Source organism: Chaetodon auriga, chromosome 14 (genome assembly GCF_051107435.1).
Source record: "Chaetodon auriga isolate fChaAug3 chromosome 14, fChaAug3.hap1, whole genome shotgun sequence".
Taxonomy (NCBI): domain Eukaryota; kingdom Metazoa; phylum Chordata; class Actinopteri; order Chaetodontiformes; family Chaetodontidae; genus Chaetodon; species Chaetodon auriga.
In genome coordinates this window covers 15,651,756-15,672,683 of record NC_135087.1, presented here as the reverse complement: position 1 = coordinate 15,672,683, position 20,928 = coordinate 15,651,756, and the positions used below count along the sequence as shown (strand labels likewise).

General features: G+C 43.2%; 1 protein-coding gene across 2 annotated transcripts; it reads left to right on the top strand.

The window, feature by feature from the left end:
* The first annotated feature begins 4,215 nt into the window (after positions 1 to 4,215).
* Positions 4,216 to 16,832, top strand: LOC143331778 (sodium-dependent lysophosphatidylcholine symporter 1-B-like). 2 transcript variants are annotated; one of them, XM_076748928.1, is made up of 14 exons: positions 4,216 to 4,350; positions 6,191 to 6,319; positions 6,832 to 6,956; positions 10,100 to 10,223; positions 10,316 to 10,394; positions 10,480 to 10,631; positions 10,715 to 10,805; positions 11,376 to 11,494; positions 11,831 to 11,914; positions 13,513 to 13,596; positions 13,682 to 13,794; positions 13,892 to 14,035; positions 14,301 to 14,477; positions 14,779 to 16,832. In XM_076748928.1, exons 1-14 carry the CDS (start codon positions 4,318 to 4,320, stop codon positions 14,831 to 14,833), a joined length of 1,509 nt encoding a protein of 502 aa, XP_076605043.1. In that variant the 5' UTR covers positions 4,216 to 4,317; the 3' UTR covers positions 14,834 to 16,832. The 2 variants fall into 2 exon arrangements, with proteins under 2 accessions (XP_076605043.1, XP_076605042.1); XM_076748927.1 differs by having other exon boundaries at positions 4,224 to 4,401.
* The last annotated feature ends 4,096 nt before the right edge of the window (positions 16,833 to 20,928 follow it).

Here is a 20,928-nt window from a genome sequence, read left to right as displayed (position 1 = left end):
CAGAGAGAGGCTGCAGGGGGAAGAATGACTCAGCACAAATGAAGCGGTTAAATGCATCAAGTGTGAAATCAGTGTTAGGATGTCTGTGAAACTGCTGTCATTCACTCTAAAGACGGCATTCCGAAGAGCCTGTTTCATCCCGTTCGAGCTATCTTTCTGCTGTGTTCTAATGGCTTCAGTTCATGTGGTTGACAACAGGAAGATCAGCGTTGACACAGTTTTCAAGGTTAGGCCCATCTTCACCGAGTTCAATCAGTCACACAAAGTTATACCATTTCAGGAATGACTGTCAGTGGATGAGCACATGATCCCATACTATGGTCGACATGGATGTAAGCAATTCGCAAGAGGTAAACCAATCCGTTTTGGTTACAAGCTATGGACCCTTGCCTCATCCACTGGTTATACGTATCACATGGAGCCATATGATGGATCCCATACTCTCCTCCCTGAGACTTGGTTGGTTCTGGGACCCAGTGTCATTCTCGGTCTTGCAGAGCAAACTCAGGTGCCTCAAGGTTGCAAGTTCATTCATGACAACCTTTTTACTTCACTTCACTCCTCAATGAAATGACAAAAAGAGGATATGGGTGCTCTGGAACAATGACAACAACAACAAAACCGTCTGTTTGACGTCCCATTCAAGATTCAACTCACAGATGGACTTCATGAAGTCACCCCAGGGAACCTCTGAGGTTCTGACCCAAGACGAGAAGTTGCTGGCACAAAACCACTGAGCTCAGGAAGGAGATCTCTTCTGGCTGCTAACTCTTCAAGATCAGGCAAGATATCACAATGCTTCTCACAGGCCAATCAACACGACACACCGGCTGCAGAGATGTCATCTTTGTGACAAACGCACTACCTACAGATGTAAGGAATGCCAGGATGCTAGAATGTCATAGAGCTTTCTAGTGGTAATGCTGGCGACTACCAGTGACAGAACTGTACAAGTGTTATTAACTGGGATGGGATATATAGCAATTTTTATGACTGCATAGGATAAATATGTTAATGTAGTCCATAAATGGTAGATTTATAACACTTTATTCCACCGTGGCCGAAAAATAAAACACACTTTTTCACCTACTTTTCCATGAAAATGTTTAAAAATAATGATTGATTATTTCAAAAGGGTTCTAATGACACATTATTTGGATATTTTCATGTCTCAGAAAAATCCGGGATTGAACGGGTTAAGCGGAGTTTGTTTCGAAAGGATATGCAATTCATCGTTTTGGGGCAAATCACCCCATTTAAGGTATCATGAATATCAAATTTTAAGTGTACTTAAAGTCAAAGTTGTGGAGATTTTTTTTGCGTGTGAAGCAATTAAACTGCAAAAAGGATGAAAAGGTCTTTCAAGTTCTAAGGCTCCCTCCAATAATGTTCATACAACATGGATATAAAGAAAACCATGCAAGGAAAATATAAGACATAAATAAAACAAGTTATTAAAAAAATCATTCACACTTGCTTCATATCAACCCTGACCAAACACACTGCTGTAATAAATTCATAATTATAATCCTAGTGCCAAAGGTCAGCACAGACATTTAGAGTCAGGACCCGAAACACTGCGCTGTCTCTGTGCAAACCTGCTCCACAAAGTTTCAGTAAACAGGATCCAGAACACACACATGCTAAGAGGAGGAACATGTTCTGCATAACTTCTCACAAGCATACACACGTGGAATTAAAACACACAAACACATGCTGAACAAATCCTTTCCAACCACCCCTGTAATGCCATACAGATGAGGCGGATGCAAATGCCATACCAGGTGGTAGTGCAGCCAGTCAGGACCCTCTGGATGGTGCACCTGTAGAAGTTGCAGAGTATCCTCAAGCCTATGTTGCATCAGAAACCAAACTAGATTTTAATTGGACGACAAAATGAAGTAAAGTCAGGTGATCCTAAGTACTCATAGTTATTTGCATAAAGAAGAATAAGGTTGGCTACTTCCACCCTTGCTGCATGCAAATCTGCAGGATTAAGATGTTTGAAGTTATTGTATGTCATAAGACCAGCTAAGTTCCCCGTATCCCCTCAAGCCAATCATGTGGGCTTTGTTCCACTTTTGCTGGGTCAATATATAATGAAGGGGAAACAGAGTGATATTGATAAATCTACAGAGTCTTTCAAAGAGCCACACACTAGTGTAGAAGAAGACTGCCATTTGTTAGTGTCTTTAGAGAATGTTGTTTGTCAGTCTGACAGTGACTGAGATGATCAACGGGTGATGATCAGCTACAGAAAGTCCTGAACATGACTCACACTTCTTCTTCAGGACTCCCCCTCATCTCTGTCATTTGAATGAGTCAGATTCACGCTCTGCTTCATCAGGCGCATACAAACATGTGTCCTCAGAAACTTGAGACTTCCTCCTATCCAGTCAAGTTTTACAAGGCTGGGGGGAAATCAGCGGTATGCGGGGGCATGTGTCGGGTTTTTGCAATGTGTCGTCTTTGGAGAAGCAGTACAGTGTCTCGGTCAAGTGGTGGCATCGTATGTCAGCTTCTGAGCAGTAGTGCTGCTAAATGATAGAGGGCAAAAAGAGGCATCGGATTAAATGGGAGAGGGAAGGAGGAAAGACACATTTTCTTTCAGTGGCTTTTCCTTCCCTTTCTTGTTTGATGTGTGTTTTTTTAGATTTAGAAACTAGAGGAACAAAGAACCCCTATTTAAAAAGGAGACCATAAACAGATGGAACAGTAAGTAGTGTGAGTATGAGAAATGCTGCCTCGCCAAGTGTTATCGTTCGGTAAAACGCTGTAAATACAAGTCAAGCGGCAGTGGTATTAAAGCATTATGCAAATTAAAGACTGAGTTCCTAATTAACCTACTTACATCCACTGCTTCCAACCTGGATTTGAAAAGGAAAAACACAGCTTTACTGAAGAATGTCATTATATAAAATGCTGTAATGCGAGCTGTGAACTCTTCACATTTGCAAACAAATCGGTGTCTTTTGATTTCAGGGAAGCCCCAAGTTTACCCACACTGACTCCTGGGCTCAATGACAGGATATAATGCTATGATATTAGGAGGAGAGACCTTATTTCACTGCTGGTGGGAAAAAGTAGAAAAGTCCACATGTTTTTGCTCAGTGGTGGCCATTATTTGGATAAAGGTAAAGTAAAATGGAATTCATATCACATGAAAGCAAAGTGAATGGAAACTTTTTTACATGCCACCCCCCTCAATTCCTGTCCACCATGAAGTGTTTGGTTTCCATTTTGGTTTCCACTCATGCGGATAAAGGGAGTCAGCATCTTTCACTTTGTTCAGATCATCATCATCAGACCGCTTCAGCTGATTGGCTGTGGCTGCAGGACCTGATACAAGGCTACACAGTCAGCTGACTCATGGCTTCTCAGCATGAAATATCACACTACCTTCAACACCCTATTGCTAGAGCCAATGGCAGCACTCGAGCGCTAAGATGTAGTGTGTGTGTGTACTTGTACATCTGTCTTAGTGAGAACCGATTTGAGTTTTAAACCTTGGGAGTGATAACATTTTTGGAATGGAAATCTCCCTTTTGGACAGACCTTCAAAGGGGTGCTTGGGGGTTAGACTTGGTTTAAAGGGCTAGGTTAAAATTAGGTTTAGGTTAAGGTTAAGGTAAGGTTTGGGGTAAGGCATAAGGTTAGGGTGAGGAGATGGGAAAAATACATGAAAAGAATGAGTATCACATTACTAAAACATAACGCTATGGTATTATCAAGAAGACAAAAAGTTTGACAGTCACTGACATTGCTTTGCTTTGCTGTTTGCTGATGCGTTCACGTGTTCCAGTAAAAAACACAACATCCACTAACATTTTACTGAATTCGCCCAGTTAAAGGCAGACGAAAGAACGCGCAAATTGTCTTTGGATGATGATTCATTTCATAACAAAAACAAGACATACCATTTCCAATAAATGAATTCGCGAATAACTACAATAAATCATCAAGTTTTACATGTGGCAAAGTGAAATTGGAGTGACTTTTGATGGGGTTTGTGTAACTGTTTACTGTGCCCTTTCTTATCAACACTTTTCTGCTCATTAACGATCAATACAGACAAGCTCAAACCAGGATTTCCTCCAGCACCTCCAGCGGCAAACATGCGATATACTCGTCATCGCTAATTGAATGACGTAGGACGTAGTAGAATTAATGAGACGTGTACCACGAGAGCTTAGAGACATTCAGAGCACCGGGAGAGAGGCTACGATGCTGTGAAGCGGCTTTTCTTCTGATTCTGAATCATAAAATAATATATATAATAAAGAAAAATAATAATTACTTCATCGCCTTGAAAGCACAATGGCACGAGGAGAGGGCGCCGAGCAGTACGCGGTGAGTTTACAATCAGTCAAATCCATAAATACAGAGATCAAGACAGCAAAGGTAAGAGCAGGGAGTGGTGTGTTTGACTGTGTTTGAATCAAGCTGCTTTCTTCGTTGCCTCTTTTTAATCAGGAGCGTAAAAATGAAGGTAACGTTTGAAAATGAGCGGCCGTTAACGTGACTTCCTCTCGGCTCCATTTGAATTTCACCCGGCTGTTCCATCTGCGTTCGGACAGCTGCTCGACAGGCGGACACAGTGACCGGCTTTAAAGAGACCTGCTCTCAACCAAACTTAGCCTTTTGATTTAAACTGTCAATTTTTTAGTGATGACAGATGTGCTGCAGAATCGTGACGTGGTAGCATATGTTAGTCCAGCTCCAGAGCCGCGTGATGCCTAAGTGACGCTTCATAGGAGAGACTGAAAGTGAATGTGTGTCTGATGGTGTAATGTAACAAAGCATTTCAACCAACAGACACCTCTGTGAGCATTAAACCAGAGTAAAAGGCTTAAATGGATTCAAACTGGCATCAGTATGAGTCTAATGGTCTCCAGATGACTCCCAGGTGTTGGTGTTTCACATGAAGAGGTGTGCCAGCATTGCATTTGATCTATCTGCTTCCTGAAATACCCCCCATCACCATGTCTGCTCTGTGATCGCTCTCATCAGCCATGTCAGATCACCTTTTCACAATGGTTAGAGCAGGTACGATGTAAGCCGGAGTTAAAATCTAACACCTGTTTCAAACTGAATTAAAATATCCCTTCAACGTGTCTCGAGTTAAATCGCTTAGTCGACAGGAATTGAATTGGCAACAGTTTGATAATCAGTTACACGTTTGAACAAGAAAATGACATTTTGAAGACAAAACATTGGATCATTTCATCAAGAAAATCATTAAAATTAATCCGTAATGAAAAGAATTGTGGTTTTAGTACCTCCTATTCAAATAGAAAACATTTCGTGAAACTTGTGTACAGTTTTCTCCTTAAATCCACCATCTGTGTGTGCTGTGTTTCACACCATACAGGACTTTTCCCCACCAGCCATGAAAGGTCTCTGCGGGCTGTTCCCTTCATGTAGCTGGAGCTCTATTTTTAGTTTCTAATGATACTTGTGCCGGTGTACTTTGCATGATGGACGCGGTGGGAGAGAATATTATTCATTCCTGACTTGTGAGGCGGCCGCAGTTTGCCCACGACATGAGGAGATCCCGCTTTTGTGTCTTGTGGCGGATGTGAATCAGGGGATACAGACCCCTTGCTGACATCATCAGAACGTTACAAGTGATTGGCTGTGGCTACTGGACGTGGTACGATTGCTAGACTGTTTGCTGGCTGTTGGCTATTCAGCATGAAATGTCACACTACCTTCAACATCCTATTGCTAGAGCCAATAGCAGCGCTGAAGTATTATGATGTGGTGTGTGTGAACTACAGTAACCTCCCAGTTTCACACCACACACTATCTGACTGCAGCGTATTGGCCCGAACTGCATCACCACGAGGGATTTTATCTCTAATCTGACATTCTGAGCAGTGGGGTGAGGGAAGTTAGCCAATCTCAGTGCCTCGTTGTAACAGGTTGTTTAACACGGCATCAATTGTGCCAAGAGGTTTTGACAGAGGGATAGACGAGGGCGGCTGAAGCTGAAAACAGGGATTAAATACGATCCAGACTACAGAAGAGAGCTGTAGATAATGATCATGTAGTGCACCACCGCCACAACCGCCGCATTCCCGTCATTTATAGCTCCTCTGGGAATATGAACGCTTAAGTGTTTACAGTCAGGCGCACAAATTAACTGCATTACATATCTCCTCTGTCCTCCCCTCTGTTTGTCTTCCAGCCAAAGAGCCAGCGAGATCGTCTGTCTGTGTGGAGCAAGCTGTGCTATGCCATCGGTGGGGCTCCCTACCAGATCACGGGCAGCGCTCTGGGCTTCTTCCTGCAGATCTACCTGCTGGATGTGGCTCAGGTGATTTGCAAAATTAAAAAATTTGTTTGTCAGCCCTTTGTTTATTCTGCAGAACACAACTCGGAGTCTAATTTCCTCTTGTTTGCGCTTGCTAGTTACACATAATGATCAGCTTCGAGGCAAAAGCTTATGCTCGCATTTCTCAGCCTTGGATCAGTTTAACAGCCTCCAGCAGCAGCCGGTCAAGCGCATTAACCTGGTCTCCTACTGCTTTGTTTTGTTACTCAATTAGCAAATTAGACTTTTCCACTGTGCACAGTAGGAACTTAAATAAAGACCATTCAGCTCGAGAGATGAGATCATTAGAGTGACTTTGAATGCTACTCTGTTCTTAAACAAATGGCACAGTTGTGTATTTCACTGCTGTTGTACTCTGGGCCTCAGTGTCTCCATAACCTCTCTGGTGTCGTGGCTCTTCTGAATCATTCCTTAGCAGCGCCATATGAGGTAGTGTTTGGCATACTCTTTGTTTCCGTTTCAGGCCTCATTCTTTTTCCACATTGTCCCCGCAGCTGGATCCCTCCCATGCCTCTATCATCCTGTTTGTGGGACGGGCCTGGGACGCCGTCACGGACCCAACGGTGGGTTTCCTGGTGAGCCGGAGTAGATGGACCGGCATCGGCCGCATGATGCCGTGGTAGGTGTCTGAATCCCACAGCGGGGCCTGAATTTCATGACAGGTTCACCAAGCAAAGAGGATATTAAGTAATAATAAGGAAATGCTGGAAATGAGTGGGTACGTGAGGTAAATGTACTGACGAAAACCAACTCATGAGCCGTTGGCAGTAGCCATGGCAACAGGGTTGAAGTGGCTACTGAGGAAGAATGTGGTGAGAGGGCAAGAATATAATCTGGATGAAACAGCGTGCGTCAGAAGTCCCTCTGACAGATACTGAACCTGCAGGTGTAACCTGTCTAATGCACAAGCAGCAGCCGAGGCGTCCGCATTTGTTTGATGTGTGGTGGAATCTACCAGCTGCTTTTACTTTGAGTTAAGCTCTGTGGTTTCGCTTTACATCAACTTGGCGTCGTGTTTTAGCTAAATGGGTGCATCAGTGTTTATTTGCCAGAAATCCTCTTCTTCTTTGCCTCTGTCGGCACAATGCTGCGTCACCTCCAGCTGTCCGTCAGTGGAATAGTGTGAAATCATTGGCATGAGTGTGCGTTGCATCACCTATATGCTTGTGCATGTGTGTTTAAGACAGCGAATGAAACAGGAGCTCAGTGAAAACATGGCTCCATAGCACTACTAGTTCCAAACAGGTGTTTTTGGAGCATTCCTCAACTTTCCCAGTCTTAAGTTGCTCCTGTCCCAAAATAAGCAGATATTTACACAAATCAATGAAGTTGATGAGGTAAAGCATTGATTATATTGTCTTTGTACTGTTTTTAATTGAGCACATGTCTAAAGGGATTATCACACTGTTGTACAAATTGTCCAAACCTTTTTGGAATCAGGGTTGTTGCATATATAATTCACTATATATACCATGAAACAGTTAATTGGTGTAAGAAACCAAAAAGTACATGTATATATATATATCAGTAAAACATTCTGTTGTTTCCATGAAGCAGTTCTGCTCATTGGTTCTGATTTGTCTGCAAAGATCTAATGACCGAAGACATTTAAGATCTATAACTTGGTAGAAACAGTACAGCACAATGCACAGTACATGAGCAGATATGTTTTTGACAACGTGTTGGCTCTGTGATTCACTGACGAGCAGCTGGCGACCCGTTACGGGCTTCCCCTTCCTCTTGCCAAAAGCCTGCTGGGATTGGTTTCAGCTCCTTGCAACCCTGAGCAGACCAGATATCAGCCTTAATATATTTATACCCAAAGCACTGAAAGGCTAAGCATGAAGCAAGGAAAATTAGTGCAATTAAAAGGCTCTCCTTTAGGGGACACAGCCGTGATAAAGCAGCCATGTGATGCTGACAGTTCATGGAGGAAGTCAGATTGTAAAGACAGATGACCTTGTCTTTCTGCTCTTAGGACGAATTAGAGTCTGGTTTCTTGTACATGCAGTGCGTGTGTGAAGTGTGTGTGCTGGATGTGAATGTGTGGTGTAGAGACCATCGCTGAGGACCACGATGTAATTTGCACTGGAACAAATCTACAGTCAATATTTTAGTGGGATTTTTCTCACATGATGTCACAGTAATATCTTGAGCATCGTGGGTATTTCAGGGAAACATGCCGGCTGTAGCAGGCTGCACTTGGAAAGAGAGGGGGAGGGGGAATTTACTGGCTTCTGCTGTGATTGGTCCAACCCACAACACACCATCAGCTTCAAACCAATAGGAGTGTGTCCATCTTTGTGTGAATGTGTGTCTGTTTGATTTCTTCGACTGTTTGGGAGGGGGTTAGCCTAAGGCGGAGAGAGGTTACCGTGGGTCAAGAGGCATGCCTGCTTCAAATAATGGAGGTCATTGTTAAAAAGGGCAACATTTACATGATCCGCTTGTGGCTTGTGTAGCTTCTGAAACTGAAGTGAAACAACCAGCCGTGAGATACGAACCCACAGATGTCTTTTTCTGTTCTCACTTGTCCTTTCTATTTCTGCTCAAAATGTTCTACACGGAGATATTGTTAGAGGAGACTTGAACGGGGCGCTGTGTCTCGTCTGCACACGAAGGTTTTTGCAAATATATGCATTTGGTGTGCCCGACTGACAACTGTGACACATAAAGAATCCGCGGCGAGTGTTCACTGAGCCATGTCAGTGTGTGAAACAGTCACAACCTGGCCTCTATTCCCAGAAAAATTAGCTCACATTAACCTAATTCACTCAGACTTCAGGGGGAATCAGGAGGTTCTTTCTTATTTCCCATGTGTGTCACATGAGAGTGGGAGCGGGGGAGTTTAAATGACCACATATGAGCGCAGAAGTGTCAAGTTCAATAAAGAAACATCTCTTCTGTGTTCAGTGATACGGTCCTCAGGGAGAGTCGGCACTTATCTGTCTTGTGTGGTAGCTCAGAAACAAAACATTAGAGGCAAAACCACTGATTTTACATGTTAGATTTAAAGCAACTAAGGGCTATTTTTGATTTTCTATTGCATAAGCAGCAAGGTGAAAATAGTTGCAGGCTACGTTTTATGTTGTTTTTGGTTCTATTTGAATAACTCCAACTCTACTCAACCTGTTGGGATGTGCTGATGCCAACAAAAACATGTGGTTTCCTGCTGGCACCAAAACACCGTGCAATGTTTCTCCTCACTGCTCTGCAGCAGGGCCTGACTCCTAACTCATGGGGCTCACGAAAAAGGAAAAGTCTTTGCTGGACTGATGTCTGTTTAGTTTGTTTAAGTTTCTGAAATGGCACCAGCTTCTCTGACTGAGGTCAGCTGGAGGGCGTACAAAGCTGAAGAAGAGACCGTTGAGACTGAGCGGGGGTGAGAGCGAGGTGGGCCAGAGTGGCCTCGCCACTGGGCCAGCCCTCCCTCGCCTCCCCACGCAGCCCAGACTGAGCCCTTTCTCCACACACAGTCTCTAACAAGGCAGGATTAGGGGGATTATTCACAAAGCGGCATGAGAGAGTCGGAAAGACTGCTAGGGAGGAAAATTGAAAAGGGGGGTAAAGCTACAGTAACAGTTGGCAGAACTGACTAAACACACTCTTAACAGCGGGAAACAGCAGGCAGGGTTCACTTTTTGTTTTAAGGCAAACAGCACAAGGCAGAAAATACCACATTTGCTTATTAGAAATGCTGCAAAGTCTTTTCAAGTTTGCCTTCATCATACCGTCTCCTCACAATCCTCCATTTCTTCCCAGGATCCTTTTCTCCACTCCATTTGCCGTGCTGACATACTTCCTCATGTGGTACGTGCCTCCTTTTGAACAAGGGAAGGTCGCCTGGTACCTGATCTTTTACTGCCTCTTCCAGTCGATGCAGACGGTTCGTATGCCACGTTAACACTCCCCAGCACTTTGTTTCCCCTCGTGTGTGTGCGTTCGCTAGCCTAACTTTGCGTTTGTGTCCGTTTGCAGTGCTTCCATGTGCCATATTCAGCCCTCACCATGTTCATCAGCAACGACCAGAAAGAGAGGGACTCTGCCACTGCTTACCGTACGTCAGAGCTCCGGTGTGATCGGATGATTTCACGTGTTTGAGGTCTTTCTTGCGCTCATGCTCGTTTCTGTGCTGCTCTCAGGTATGATGGTGGAGGTGCTGGGCACAGTCCTGGGCACTGCAATCCAGGGTCAGATAGTAGGTGGCGCCTCAGATTGTCCCACTGAGCCTGATGTCATGGACAGCAGAAACTCAACCAGAATCAATTCGTCCGCAGTTACGCTGGACGAGACGGTGAGTGTGTCAGAGAGATGATGGTGATGATGAGCTTTTACACGAGTGTTAGCTCATGCTAATTCTGTCTTTTCTGTCCTCAGAAACAAGCCTACTTGATTGCGTCAGGGGTCATCTGCGTCATCTACGTCCTCTGTGCCACAGTCTTGTTTTTGGGGGTGAAGGAGCAAAAAGGTATGAAGTAACAAGAGAAAACCTCATTTGTTCAGTGCAAGAGTGGAAATTTTAGCAGAGCTGTGGACTCAAGAAACTGAAGTCAAACTTGACTCATGAATCTGGGGACTTAAGACTCAACAAAATCCCCCCCAAAAAAACCCTCAAATTTAAACCTCTTAACATCTAGATTTCTCTAATTTCTCACAATATTTATTACAGTATTACCCTTTTTCATTTTTCAAAATGCCATTAAATGTGGTGATGGCTGCACGTTAACTTGTTTGAAATGGAAACTTTAGGCCTTGGACTTGATTCAGGAGTTTACAGCCAAGCCCTGAGACATGCTGGTGTCTTGCAAAACCTTTGTTTTTGTCTCACCTCTGATCTAGATTTCATTTCAGTCTGTCTCAGCTGTCCTTGAGAAACATTTGGCCTCCTCCAAAATGTCAGAATGTGGTGGTCACATTTTGGCAGACACACACCAGAACATAGTTTCTCATCATAATGGCTCCGTGGTGCATGAAATTCCTGTCAGCAAAGATTTCCAGCTGTCTTATCTTATCTCTCCTCTTCTGTGTTGGATTATAGAAACCGGGCGAAAGAAGTCTCAGCCTCTCACCTTCCGTCAGGGCCTGTGGCTGGTGATGAGTCATGGACCGTACATCAAACTGGTCATCGGCTTCCTCTTCACCTCTCTGGCCTTCATGGTAATACTGTGCTTTGTTATCAGAAGTCATTTTCTATTCATTTGAAGTCACCATTAAAGGGATAATTCAACATTTAGCGTCTCATCTAACCAGAAGATTGATCTCATAACTGTCCCGTAAATGAAGCTACAGTCAAGAGTCAGTTAGCTTAGCTTAGCATAATGACTGGAAACAAGGGGAAACACCTAACGTGACTCTCCGAAGGTAAACCCAGAACCTGCTTTTGAATTTCAGCTTTCATGTGGGGATAAAAACATCTCCCCAAATGTTGAACTGTTCTTTTATCTCTCACTGCGATTTGCATAAAAATGTCTCTTCTTCCTTTGTCCTTTACAGCTTCTGGAGGGAAACTTTGCCCTGTTCATCACCTATGCTCTCGGTCATAGGAACGACTTCCAGAACATCCTCCTGGTCATCATGGTGAGCGTTTGTATTTTCCACTAAAGGACTCCTTGAGAAAGCCCTAATCACTATGACATTTGGAGTCTGTCGGGACATTCTGCAGCAGCTGGGCTGTCCCTGTGGCACAGAGTAAGGTCCCAGTGTTTATGGGGGTCTCAGCTGGTACTCTGAGGTCCTTCCTCACGTGAGGAGACACATGCTACTGGGGCTGAAAGGGCAGATTTTCAGGGTGAGAGGAGGTGTTGTTTGGGCTCCTGGGAATCTGTCTCCCAGTTACACACTCACATGGTGTTAGCAGGAGATGGAGGGGAGAGACAGGCACACAGTGGAGCTTTTGTTGCCCGGCGATCCCTCACTGCCACCATGGGAACTGCCACCATTAGTTGCGCCTCCTCTCGCTGCTTTCTGCTCTGTTGCTTTTCCCTCTGATTAGGAGTGGAAACATTTTTGGGCACCCTGTATCATAATTGCAGGGGGAGTAGTTGAGGGGGAGAACGGGAATGTTTCCCACTGTATTTCCCCACAGTTGATATTCAATTTATTTCTCAGGCTGCGAAGTTGGCAGGTTCGTTCCTGTGTGGCCGTTTAACACTGGTTGACCACGTTTGGCCCAGAGGTGAAAGGTCAGCTGCCCCTTGCAGGCTGAAGTTAAGACCATACAAAGCATGTTCTGGCCCTGTCCCTTGACCTCCTCCTCCAGTGGTCACTTTATTCTTACAAGTTCCCACATTTTCCAGAATATTAATGAAGCCCAGTTAGAATTCTGATTGAGTTTCACACAATTCCTTTAATTGTTAAATAAAACAAACGAATTTTGAGTTATTATTTAGGCTGCAGGATTTTAGATACATTGAGGTCTGACTGCAAGTCTGACATGCAGCTACATGCAGAATTGTTTTGCCTGATTTTGTCAGGAAAATAACTAACTAACATACAGAATATACTATTTTCATGACTTCCAGGTATGTTCTTAAGAAGGGAATATAGGTCTTAAATTTTCATGTAAATGTTAAAATGCATGAATGGCAATGAAGAAAAACAAGACCGGCACAGGATGTGACCTACTCAAGCTAAGACCAAACATTGAAACCAGAAGTTGAAGTTAGTCCCTGATCATTATCTGGGTACATTTTGTTTGTGCCGCACTTGATTTCCACCAGAATGAAAGGTTACGCACAGTAACAGGTTGCAAATACCTCGACATCACCCGAGGACATGACCTCAGTGTCCTCAGTGGTAACTGCGGCTCTGATGGCGCCTCGCCAATGACACCAGTGATACAAGTGACTTTTCCTTGACTCCAGCTCTTTCTCCAACATACAAAACATAGGTTATGAGTATTGTCTGCAACAGTATGGGAGTACAGATAAATATTTGTTTCTGTTGTAATGTCTCTATCTTCTTTTGACAAAGATAATCTGGCTAAAATGAACAGCTTCATCTGTCTGAGTGATTCCAGATGAATCAGATGTTTTTATTGGTTACCTTGATTGACGTGAATGATGACCAATCATTGATTAACTGTGTACATCCCTCGTCCTTTTGCTCTTTTACAAGCTTGCATAATTGTATTTAATGAAACTACAACACTGATAGTTCTGTCACATTGATTCCAGCTGTCTGGGACTCTGACCATCCCGTGGTGGCAGTGGTTTCTCACCCGGTTTGGCAAGAAGATGGCAGTTTACGTTGGCATTACTGTGAGTAAAAAATGCTTGTTTGGCATTAATTCACAGAGGGTGCATGGTTATGGAAATGCTCACATCCTTCTGTCTCTTTCCATAGTGGGCAGTACCATTCATGATCCTGATCATCAGCATCGAGAGCAACCTGATCGTGTCTTACTTGGTGTCAGTGGCGGCAGGTGTGAGCGTGGCGGCAGCTTTCCTCATGCCGTGGTGAGTTCATCCACAGAACACATCCCTGCATCCAGACGCAGATGTTTGTTGTGTTGTGTCTCAAGGTTCCTTCTAAATGACGTGCTTGTGCTTTTAGGTCAATGCTCCCCGATGTGGTGGATGACTTCAAGGTTCAGAACCCAGACATCCACGGTCACGAAGCCCTCTTCTACTCCTACTATGTGTTCTTCATCAAGTTTGCCTCTGGCGTATCACTGGGCATCTCCACACTCAGTCTGAAGTAAGTTAACGGATCCATTTTACCTGCAGCCCCGTCATGAATAATTCTCATCTGCATTTGTGCTTTTATCCTTACTGTCATCCTTAAAACGTTGTCTGCCCTCACTTTAAGCTTGCGCAGCTGTGATCTTGAGCACGTATATGAGATTAGCTCGTTACAGCTCATCAGTCCAGTAGTCATGTGGTCGACAATCGCATAATCCTTCACTGAACAACTGTACTCACATCAGCTCAACTTTTCTCCCTCTCTTTGCATATTTCCACAGATTTGCCGGCTACGTGACTGGGTCCTGCTTACAACCTGAGGCAGTCAGTTTAACTCTGAAGGTGCTGGTCTCTCCTGTGCCTGTGGTTCTTATTGGCGTGGGACTGTTGATACTGAGGACCTACCCTATTGACGAGGAGAGGAGGCAGGGCAACCGAAAACTACTGCAGGAAATGCTGTAAGTGAACGCTGAAATGCACACAAAGCACCGAACAAACGAGGACACAGACGTTTATGCTTGATCTGGATAACTAAACAGGTTCAGACACCTATTGTTGTGCGGCAGGACTCGTGCATGACCACAGTAAACAAACCAGTGGGATGCTAAACTGAGTTCCGCTCTGTATACCTGAGCTAAATTCAAATGAGGCCTTTTAAAAAAACTGTTTTGCTCCAGTGTTGACATGCATTATTCACCCTGTCTGGACAAGCCAAGTCCTTTGTGTGTGACTCCTGGCTGTTCTCCCGTCCTCTAACAGGGACTCTGAAGCAGATTCTGAGTCTGAGACTTCGGCGTTTGGAAGCAGCGTGTAGTGACGGAGGACGAGCCAGCTGCAACCGCCGCTTTACGTGTTTGCTCAAGGTGTGGAGGGACATGACCACTAATTTTCTGCGATAACAGAGGAGGGACTACAGACCACTACAGCTGCCTCAATATCATCAGCACTACTGGCTCCCTTCTAATGGATCACGCAGGTTTACGTCGCCCTCTGGTGGCTGTCTAATGTCATCACGTGCGATTCAAGTATTTTTTTCTTGTCCTTTATCTCCAGCCGTGTCCCAATCAAACTGCATCTACTAAATCTAAAAAGCACTCACTTTACAAACACATTGGATCATTTGTCAGGTAGAGCAGTAGAGCCAAAGTCCAGCATTAGAGTCAGTTCTTCTTACTTTCATCTCCCAATATACTTTTTCTTTCATTCATTAGCTGAAACACAGTACTGGGATCTGTCCATATTTTAACCTAAGTGGGTATCTACTGCTGAAATCTGGTCACCTTGTTGTTAAAAGGAAGGTAAAAGACATTTTTTGTGTAGCAGCTCCTATTAATATGTGGCTAAGACTCATGGGAGCTGTAGACATTTTATCTTGGTGGCGTTTTACTCGACAAAGAGAGATCAAACTGTTTTTCCAAAGATGGCTTTCTTCATCACTTACTGAGATGCTCCTGTAGCTGTCATTTACCTTGACCAGTTGTTAGCAGCACCTCCAATTCTTCTGTGCATTGCATTGTGGGACAATAACATTCATCAACTCTATCTTCACACCCAGTGTGAACGCACTACATACTGAAAAGCTGGTTAGAGAAGGCAGGAATCGGGACACAGCTTGTGATTTGTGGTGTTTATGAAGTATTCATGTGTTGGTTTACAAGATCAGACCTTGACTCGTGCAGGCTGGAGCGTGATGTTACCTTTGATTTTTACTATGTCTTAGGTCAGCTGTGTGTGACTTTCCTTTCAGACGATGCTCTGAAGGAACTCCACAGTATCAGCCTTTATTCATAAAGGGCAAACCAGCACTAGTCCACTGATTGGAGTTGTATGGCGCTGTGCTGCAATGTCTACTTTTCATTAGGTGGTGTTGTGTCAGATCATCTCATAAAAGCAAAACTTTGAAGTGTACTTGAATCTTCTGAAGGGGAAAAGTCACCTCTTGATGTACTGTATGATGTACTGTATGTAGGCTGAATCACTGCCTTAAACACTCATCTTGTATGATTAGTTGCGATGAGATTTTTGGTTGAACTTTTGGTTACTCGGATCATTTGCTACTGAGAAGGGTTTCCCATCGCACCTTTTTGTGCTTTAACATTTCAGCCAATCTCCATGAGGTTTAATAGACATTTCTGAATGTGCTTTTGCAGTGAAGTAATTTCATGGAGCATGTTCTCACTTCCCAAGGGAAGCAAAATGCTTTATTTAATTATTTATTTAAACAAACAATCTAAGGGATTATAATTTTTTCGTATGAAAGCACGTGTAATAATAATTTATTAAAAGTGGATGGTTGTTGATAGATATGTGACAGAGTGATATTCAAGTCCTGTTGAAAACATTGGAGAACATCAGAATGATGCATTGCTTTTCTTTTTCTAAGAAAAGCTGCTGAAATGTGACAAACCAGCTGCTTTTACAGTATTGTGACTCAAAAATCATTAGCCCAAACCCAGTTTTTCTATCGTAAGACAAGCAGGAGAAGAGACATTTGTCCTGACTTAAGATGGCCTGATTTAACCCCAAATGATCTTACTGGTTGAGCTATTAAGATTTCACAAAAACGATCTTTAAAATATAATATATTCCTGCATAGTTTTCACTTTTAGGGCTTTTGAAATTGCACTGAATGAACTTAATGAAGCACATTACATCTCTCCTTGGTCTCATTGGTGTTTATATGCTGCTCTCTGTATAATATGTAAATATTTTTTTCTAAGTTGGACCTTGATGAACATTATATAATTTAGTGAAGAGACAAATTCATGTGCTGTACATTTGTAATTTTAAGTTTGTGAATAAAGTTTGTCAAAACAGAGAAAACCCTGCGATGTCATTGCAATATCCAAAACTACACCACCTTTGAAGCAGTGTAGAATATCTGAGCACTTATTTCAGCTGATGAGATTTATTCACCAGGTTTATAAGTTGGTAGAAAGTACAGCAGTGGTGGGTAAATAATAGGCTGCCAAAAATAGTTTGCCCATTGATGACAGCTAATAGAAATCCAAACTTTGACACCGTTCTTCATACATCTATGTAAATGAATAAGATTTAACAGGTAACATACCATTTACAGATAAACTATTAGTTACATTTAGTCGTGTCTGGCAACACAGAGCATGTATTGTGTATTTTTTTTATTTATTTTTTTTTTTTATTTTTTGGCAAATTAATATTGGCATAAGATGCTCTGTATTAGAAAGGGTTGATGTCTGTTCTAAGATACAATCCTCAAAACAGTTTTAGCAATCAAATTAACTGATAAAATGTTCTCTATTTTATCCGTGAACCATATTTTCTTCATTTTATTTATTTATTGTATTCTAATATTATGAAAATATTAGGCCTGAATCCTTCCACTGATTTCTCTTGTCGTTTCCAGAAACTAAACTAGAGCGTTTCTATCAAGATAACCTGACTTGAATCAAGAACTTCATGAACCAAAGCCATCTGCAGTCAAGGAAAACTGGCACTGGTTCCTTTGAATGACCGGAATCAACCAAAACGAAGCTAAACTTCGTCTGTTTGGCGACAGGCTGCCAATTTATCCACGATACTAATTAGCCGCAGCCGTGACTGAGCGCTGGTTTTACGCGCAGATTGAAAGGAAAAGGAAGAAGGACAGCAGTCTGCTGCGATGAAAACAAAGTGGCATCTCTGTATGTTGTGGAGTGTTTTATTACTTGGCCTCCTCAGCTGTACAGTGAACACTGATAAATCTCCACATACTGGAAGGAGAAAGGCTTTCAAACTGAATACGCCAAAATCCAAACCAACCAAACTGTCAACAACAGGCGACGGGAAATCCGACCAGCGGTCACCTGCCAGCACGTCTCCATTGTTTCAGCTCAGCTCCAGAGGGCCCCACATTCCTCCTGCACCCGGAACGCTTCGCTCCATTCGTCCAGGGGAGCCTCGGGAAAAGACCCGGCCGGGTTTTGCTTACCTCCCAGACGTTTCCGTAACCTGCTCCACGTCTGACTTCGTTGTGCGGGTCAAACCGACTTTCTACGGTCTGGGAGCAAATGCAGAAGAGCTGAAATTAGGCAAAACCTGCAAAAGCAACGGGGTTCTGCGACCTTACGGTGACCTGCTCTTCACGTACCCTCTGACAGCGTGTGATGTCGTGCGCCTGGTAAGATTTCCACGCGTTTGTTTCCAGACTCCCCCTTCAAAATCCTGAAATCACAGTTTCTGAACCCTTTTGACAGTCGCCCCGCGGATATCTGGTCTACAAATTCGTGCTCCACTATGAGCCTTCGCCAAAGCGCTTCCCGAGCAGAGCGCACCGGATGCATGTCGACATTGAATGCCGTTATCAAAGGTTAGACTTGTCTCAGTTACTGTCAACATCGCGCGCACGTGTGTGTGTGTGTGTGTGTGTTTGAAAGCCCGCTGTTTACAACATCCAAACCCTGTCCAGGAACCACCATGTGCACCAGCTGACTGTGAAGCCCACCTGGCAAACTGCTGTTCTGCGTAAAAGGCTCAAAGGAAGTCCAAATGACTTCCTGATCGAGTTGATGGACGGTACGCTTAACTGGAGTGATGAAGAGCTGCTTCAGATTTCAGAGCAAATATGTTTTTGTATGTTGTAAATATCTCTGAAGTGGCTCATTTGATGTGACATATTTTCATGATCTCTTAGATTCGTGGAGCAGACCAGCCAAGTCCCAGGTGTACCGGCTTGGAAAGACACTTCATTTCCAGGTCTCTGCTCCTCATGTCCCAACTCGTGGGAAACTGTACATCAGTAGCTGTTATGCAACACCATCCAGTGGCTCTAAATCATCGCTCAAATACACCATTATTGACAATTTTGGGTGAGTATAATGGACAGAGGTGGATTTCAAACATTTGGTTTTACCCTTGGGGTCCAGATATGCACTTAACTGAGATTAGATGTTCATAGCTGTATGCTGGACAGCAAGAGAGACCCAGGGGCCTCTCAGTTCATCTCTCGGACAGACAACACCCTGAGATTCTCCCTAAAGGCTTTCCAGTTCACTTCTGACCCTGACATGGAGGTGAGCATGGACTGCTGTAATTCTCTGGATTCACACAGTTTTAACTGTGGCTCAAGCCTGTTTCCATTTTCAGGTCAAAATTCACTGCAACGTATTTGTCACATCTGAGGACCCGGGTCCTGCACACAAGTCATGCACCTACAGAGGGAACAGGTGAGTCTCTACACTATGAACTAATTTCCAATCTAGGACTGTGAATGACCTTTCCTTTCCACGGTTGAGTGGATTGAGCATATTTGTGTATTCGATGATAGATGGGAGGCTCTCACTGGTGACGACTCCATATGTGATTGCTGTGATTCACAATGTGTGACCTCTAAGCCTCGGAGGGCCATGATGACAGGTATGTGGTGGTCTATTTTTAGCCTCAATTAGATTTCAAAAAAATATTTATGCATGTTCCTGCTCATCATGCTGTGGTTATGGCACTACAAGTGTCATATCTCCAACTGACCACCTAAAGAAACTTAAGTCACATGAATGACCGTAATCATACATTTTCTTGTGATCATTAAAAATGGCTGGATGATCTCTATCTTTTTTTTTTTTTCCAGGCTCTGCTCACAGTGGGTCGTTGCTGGTCTCTGATCAGCCGTACACAGCAGAAGATGGCTTTCTACCAATCAGTCCCTCCTCAGTCAGCATGAGCAGAGAAGGCGAGGCCACAGTTAGTCATTACATTAGTGGGCTGCACAGTCATGAGAACCTGTGGGGAAGTGTGGATGTAGTAATGTATGATGGTGATGATGAAGAGCAAGGCTACACAGATGAAGAGGAGGAGCAGCTTGAAGAAGATGAAGAAGACAGTGGGGTTATCCTCGGAGTGATGACAGAGGCTGATTTAGAGGAGTTAGGTTTCATGGAGGAGAACGAGTCTGACAGGAATGATTCACATGAGTTTGAAGATGAAGGCTCAGGGTACGTGGTACAAGAGGATTTTTCAGAGAATGAAGAGGAGGAGGAATTTGGAAGGAGAGAAGATGATGTCTCTGATGTACAGCAGGCGATCTATTTGAATGAGAGGGAAGGTGAACTGTTGCAGCAAATGTTCCCATCAGACGTCAGCCTACAGGGAGAGTTACAGCCGGTGGTCCCTGAAGGAGAGGGAGAAAACACAAAGCATCCAGGTAGAGGTGAAGAGGATGACGGGACGATGGCCTCTGAGGGGGAGTGGAAGAATGATGAAGATTTAGAAGATAATGGGGAGACGACCTGGTATTTCACATGGAGGTAGTACTGGTTCAATGAATCAATCAGTACGTCGCTTCAAGACTGTTTATCTCTCCACAGCTGAAGGATATTCTGACTCACTTCAATAAAAACATGAAATGCACTTGATGGACCCTCTTTTGTCATAACTGACTAAACGTTTAATCATTGTAACTAGATTTGAAGATTTTTTTCATCTTCAACATTATGAATCCTAAAAGCAGCTGGCATAGATAAATAAAGTCAACCCAGGGTGAAAAGTAGTATTCCTTGGTGTATTAGATATAACACTGAAGTATAGAAAAGTCATGAGTAACTTTTTGTGCTTCATTTAAAGTATGTTTGACATATATTTTTGCAAAGTGTACGTCTAAATAGATGTTCATTTAAAAATTAATGTACTAATTCTGCAAAACTTTTAGTGGTATTTCAAAGTATTTATAATAAGTACATTATTGTTATTGTATTATAAAATAAATTGTACTGAAGTGTACCTTTTAAGAAGTGTACTAAATTACAAATACTTGTAATAAAGTGTACTTACGAAAAGTATACTTATTTTCAAGTCCTTTGTGGTACACTATTAGCCTGTTTAATTAAGGTGTACTTTAATTTCACTTCATTTTAAGTATATTTAAGTACATTTCTGACACATGGGAAAGGTTACATT

Coding starts and splice junctions, on each gene's coding strand:
- LOC143331778 (XM_076748927.1), top strand. CDS start 4,318: ATGGCACGAGGAGAGGGCGCCGAGCAGTACGCGGTGAGTTTACAATCA. Junction 11,915..13,512: donor ACATCCTCCTGGTCATCATG/GTGAGCGTTTGT, acceptor CATTGATTCCAG/CTGTCTGGGACTCTGACCAT. Junction 13,795..13,891: donor GCAGCTTTCCTCATGCCGTG/GTGAGTTCATCC, acceptor TTGTGCTTTTAG/GTCAATGCTCCCCGATGTGG.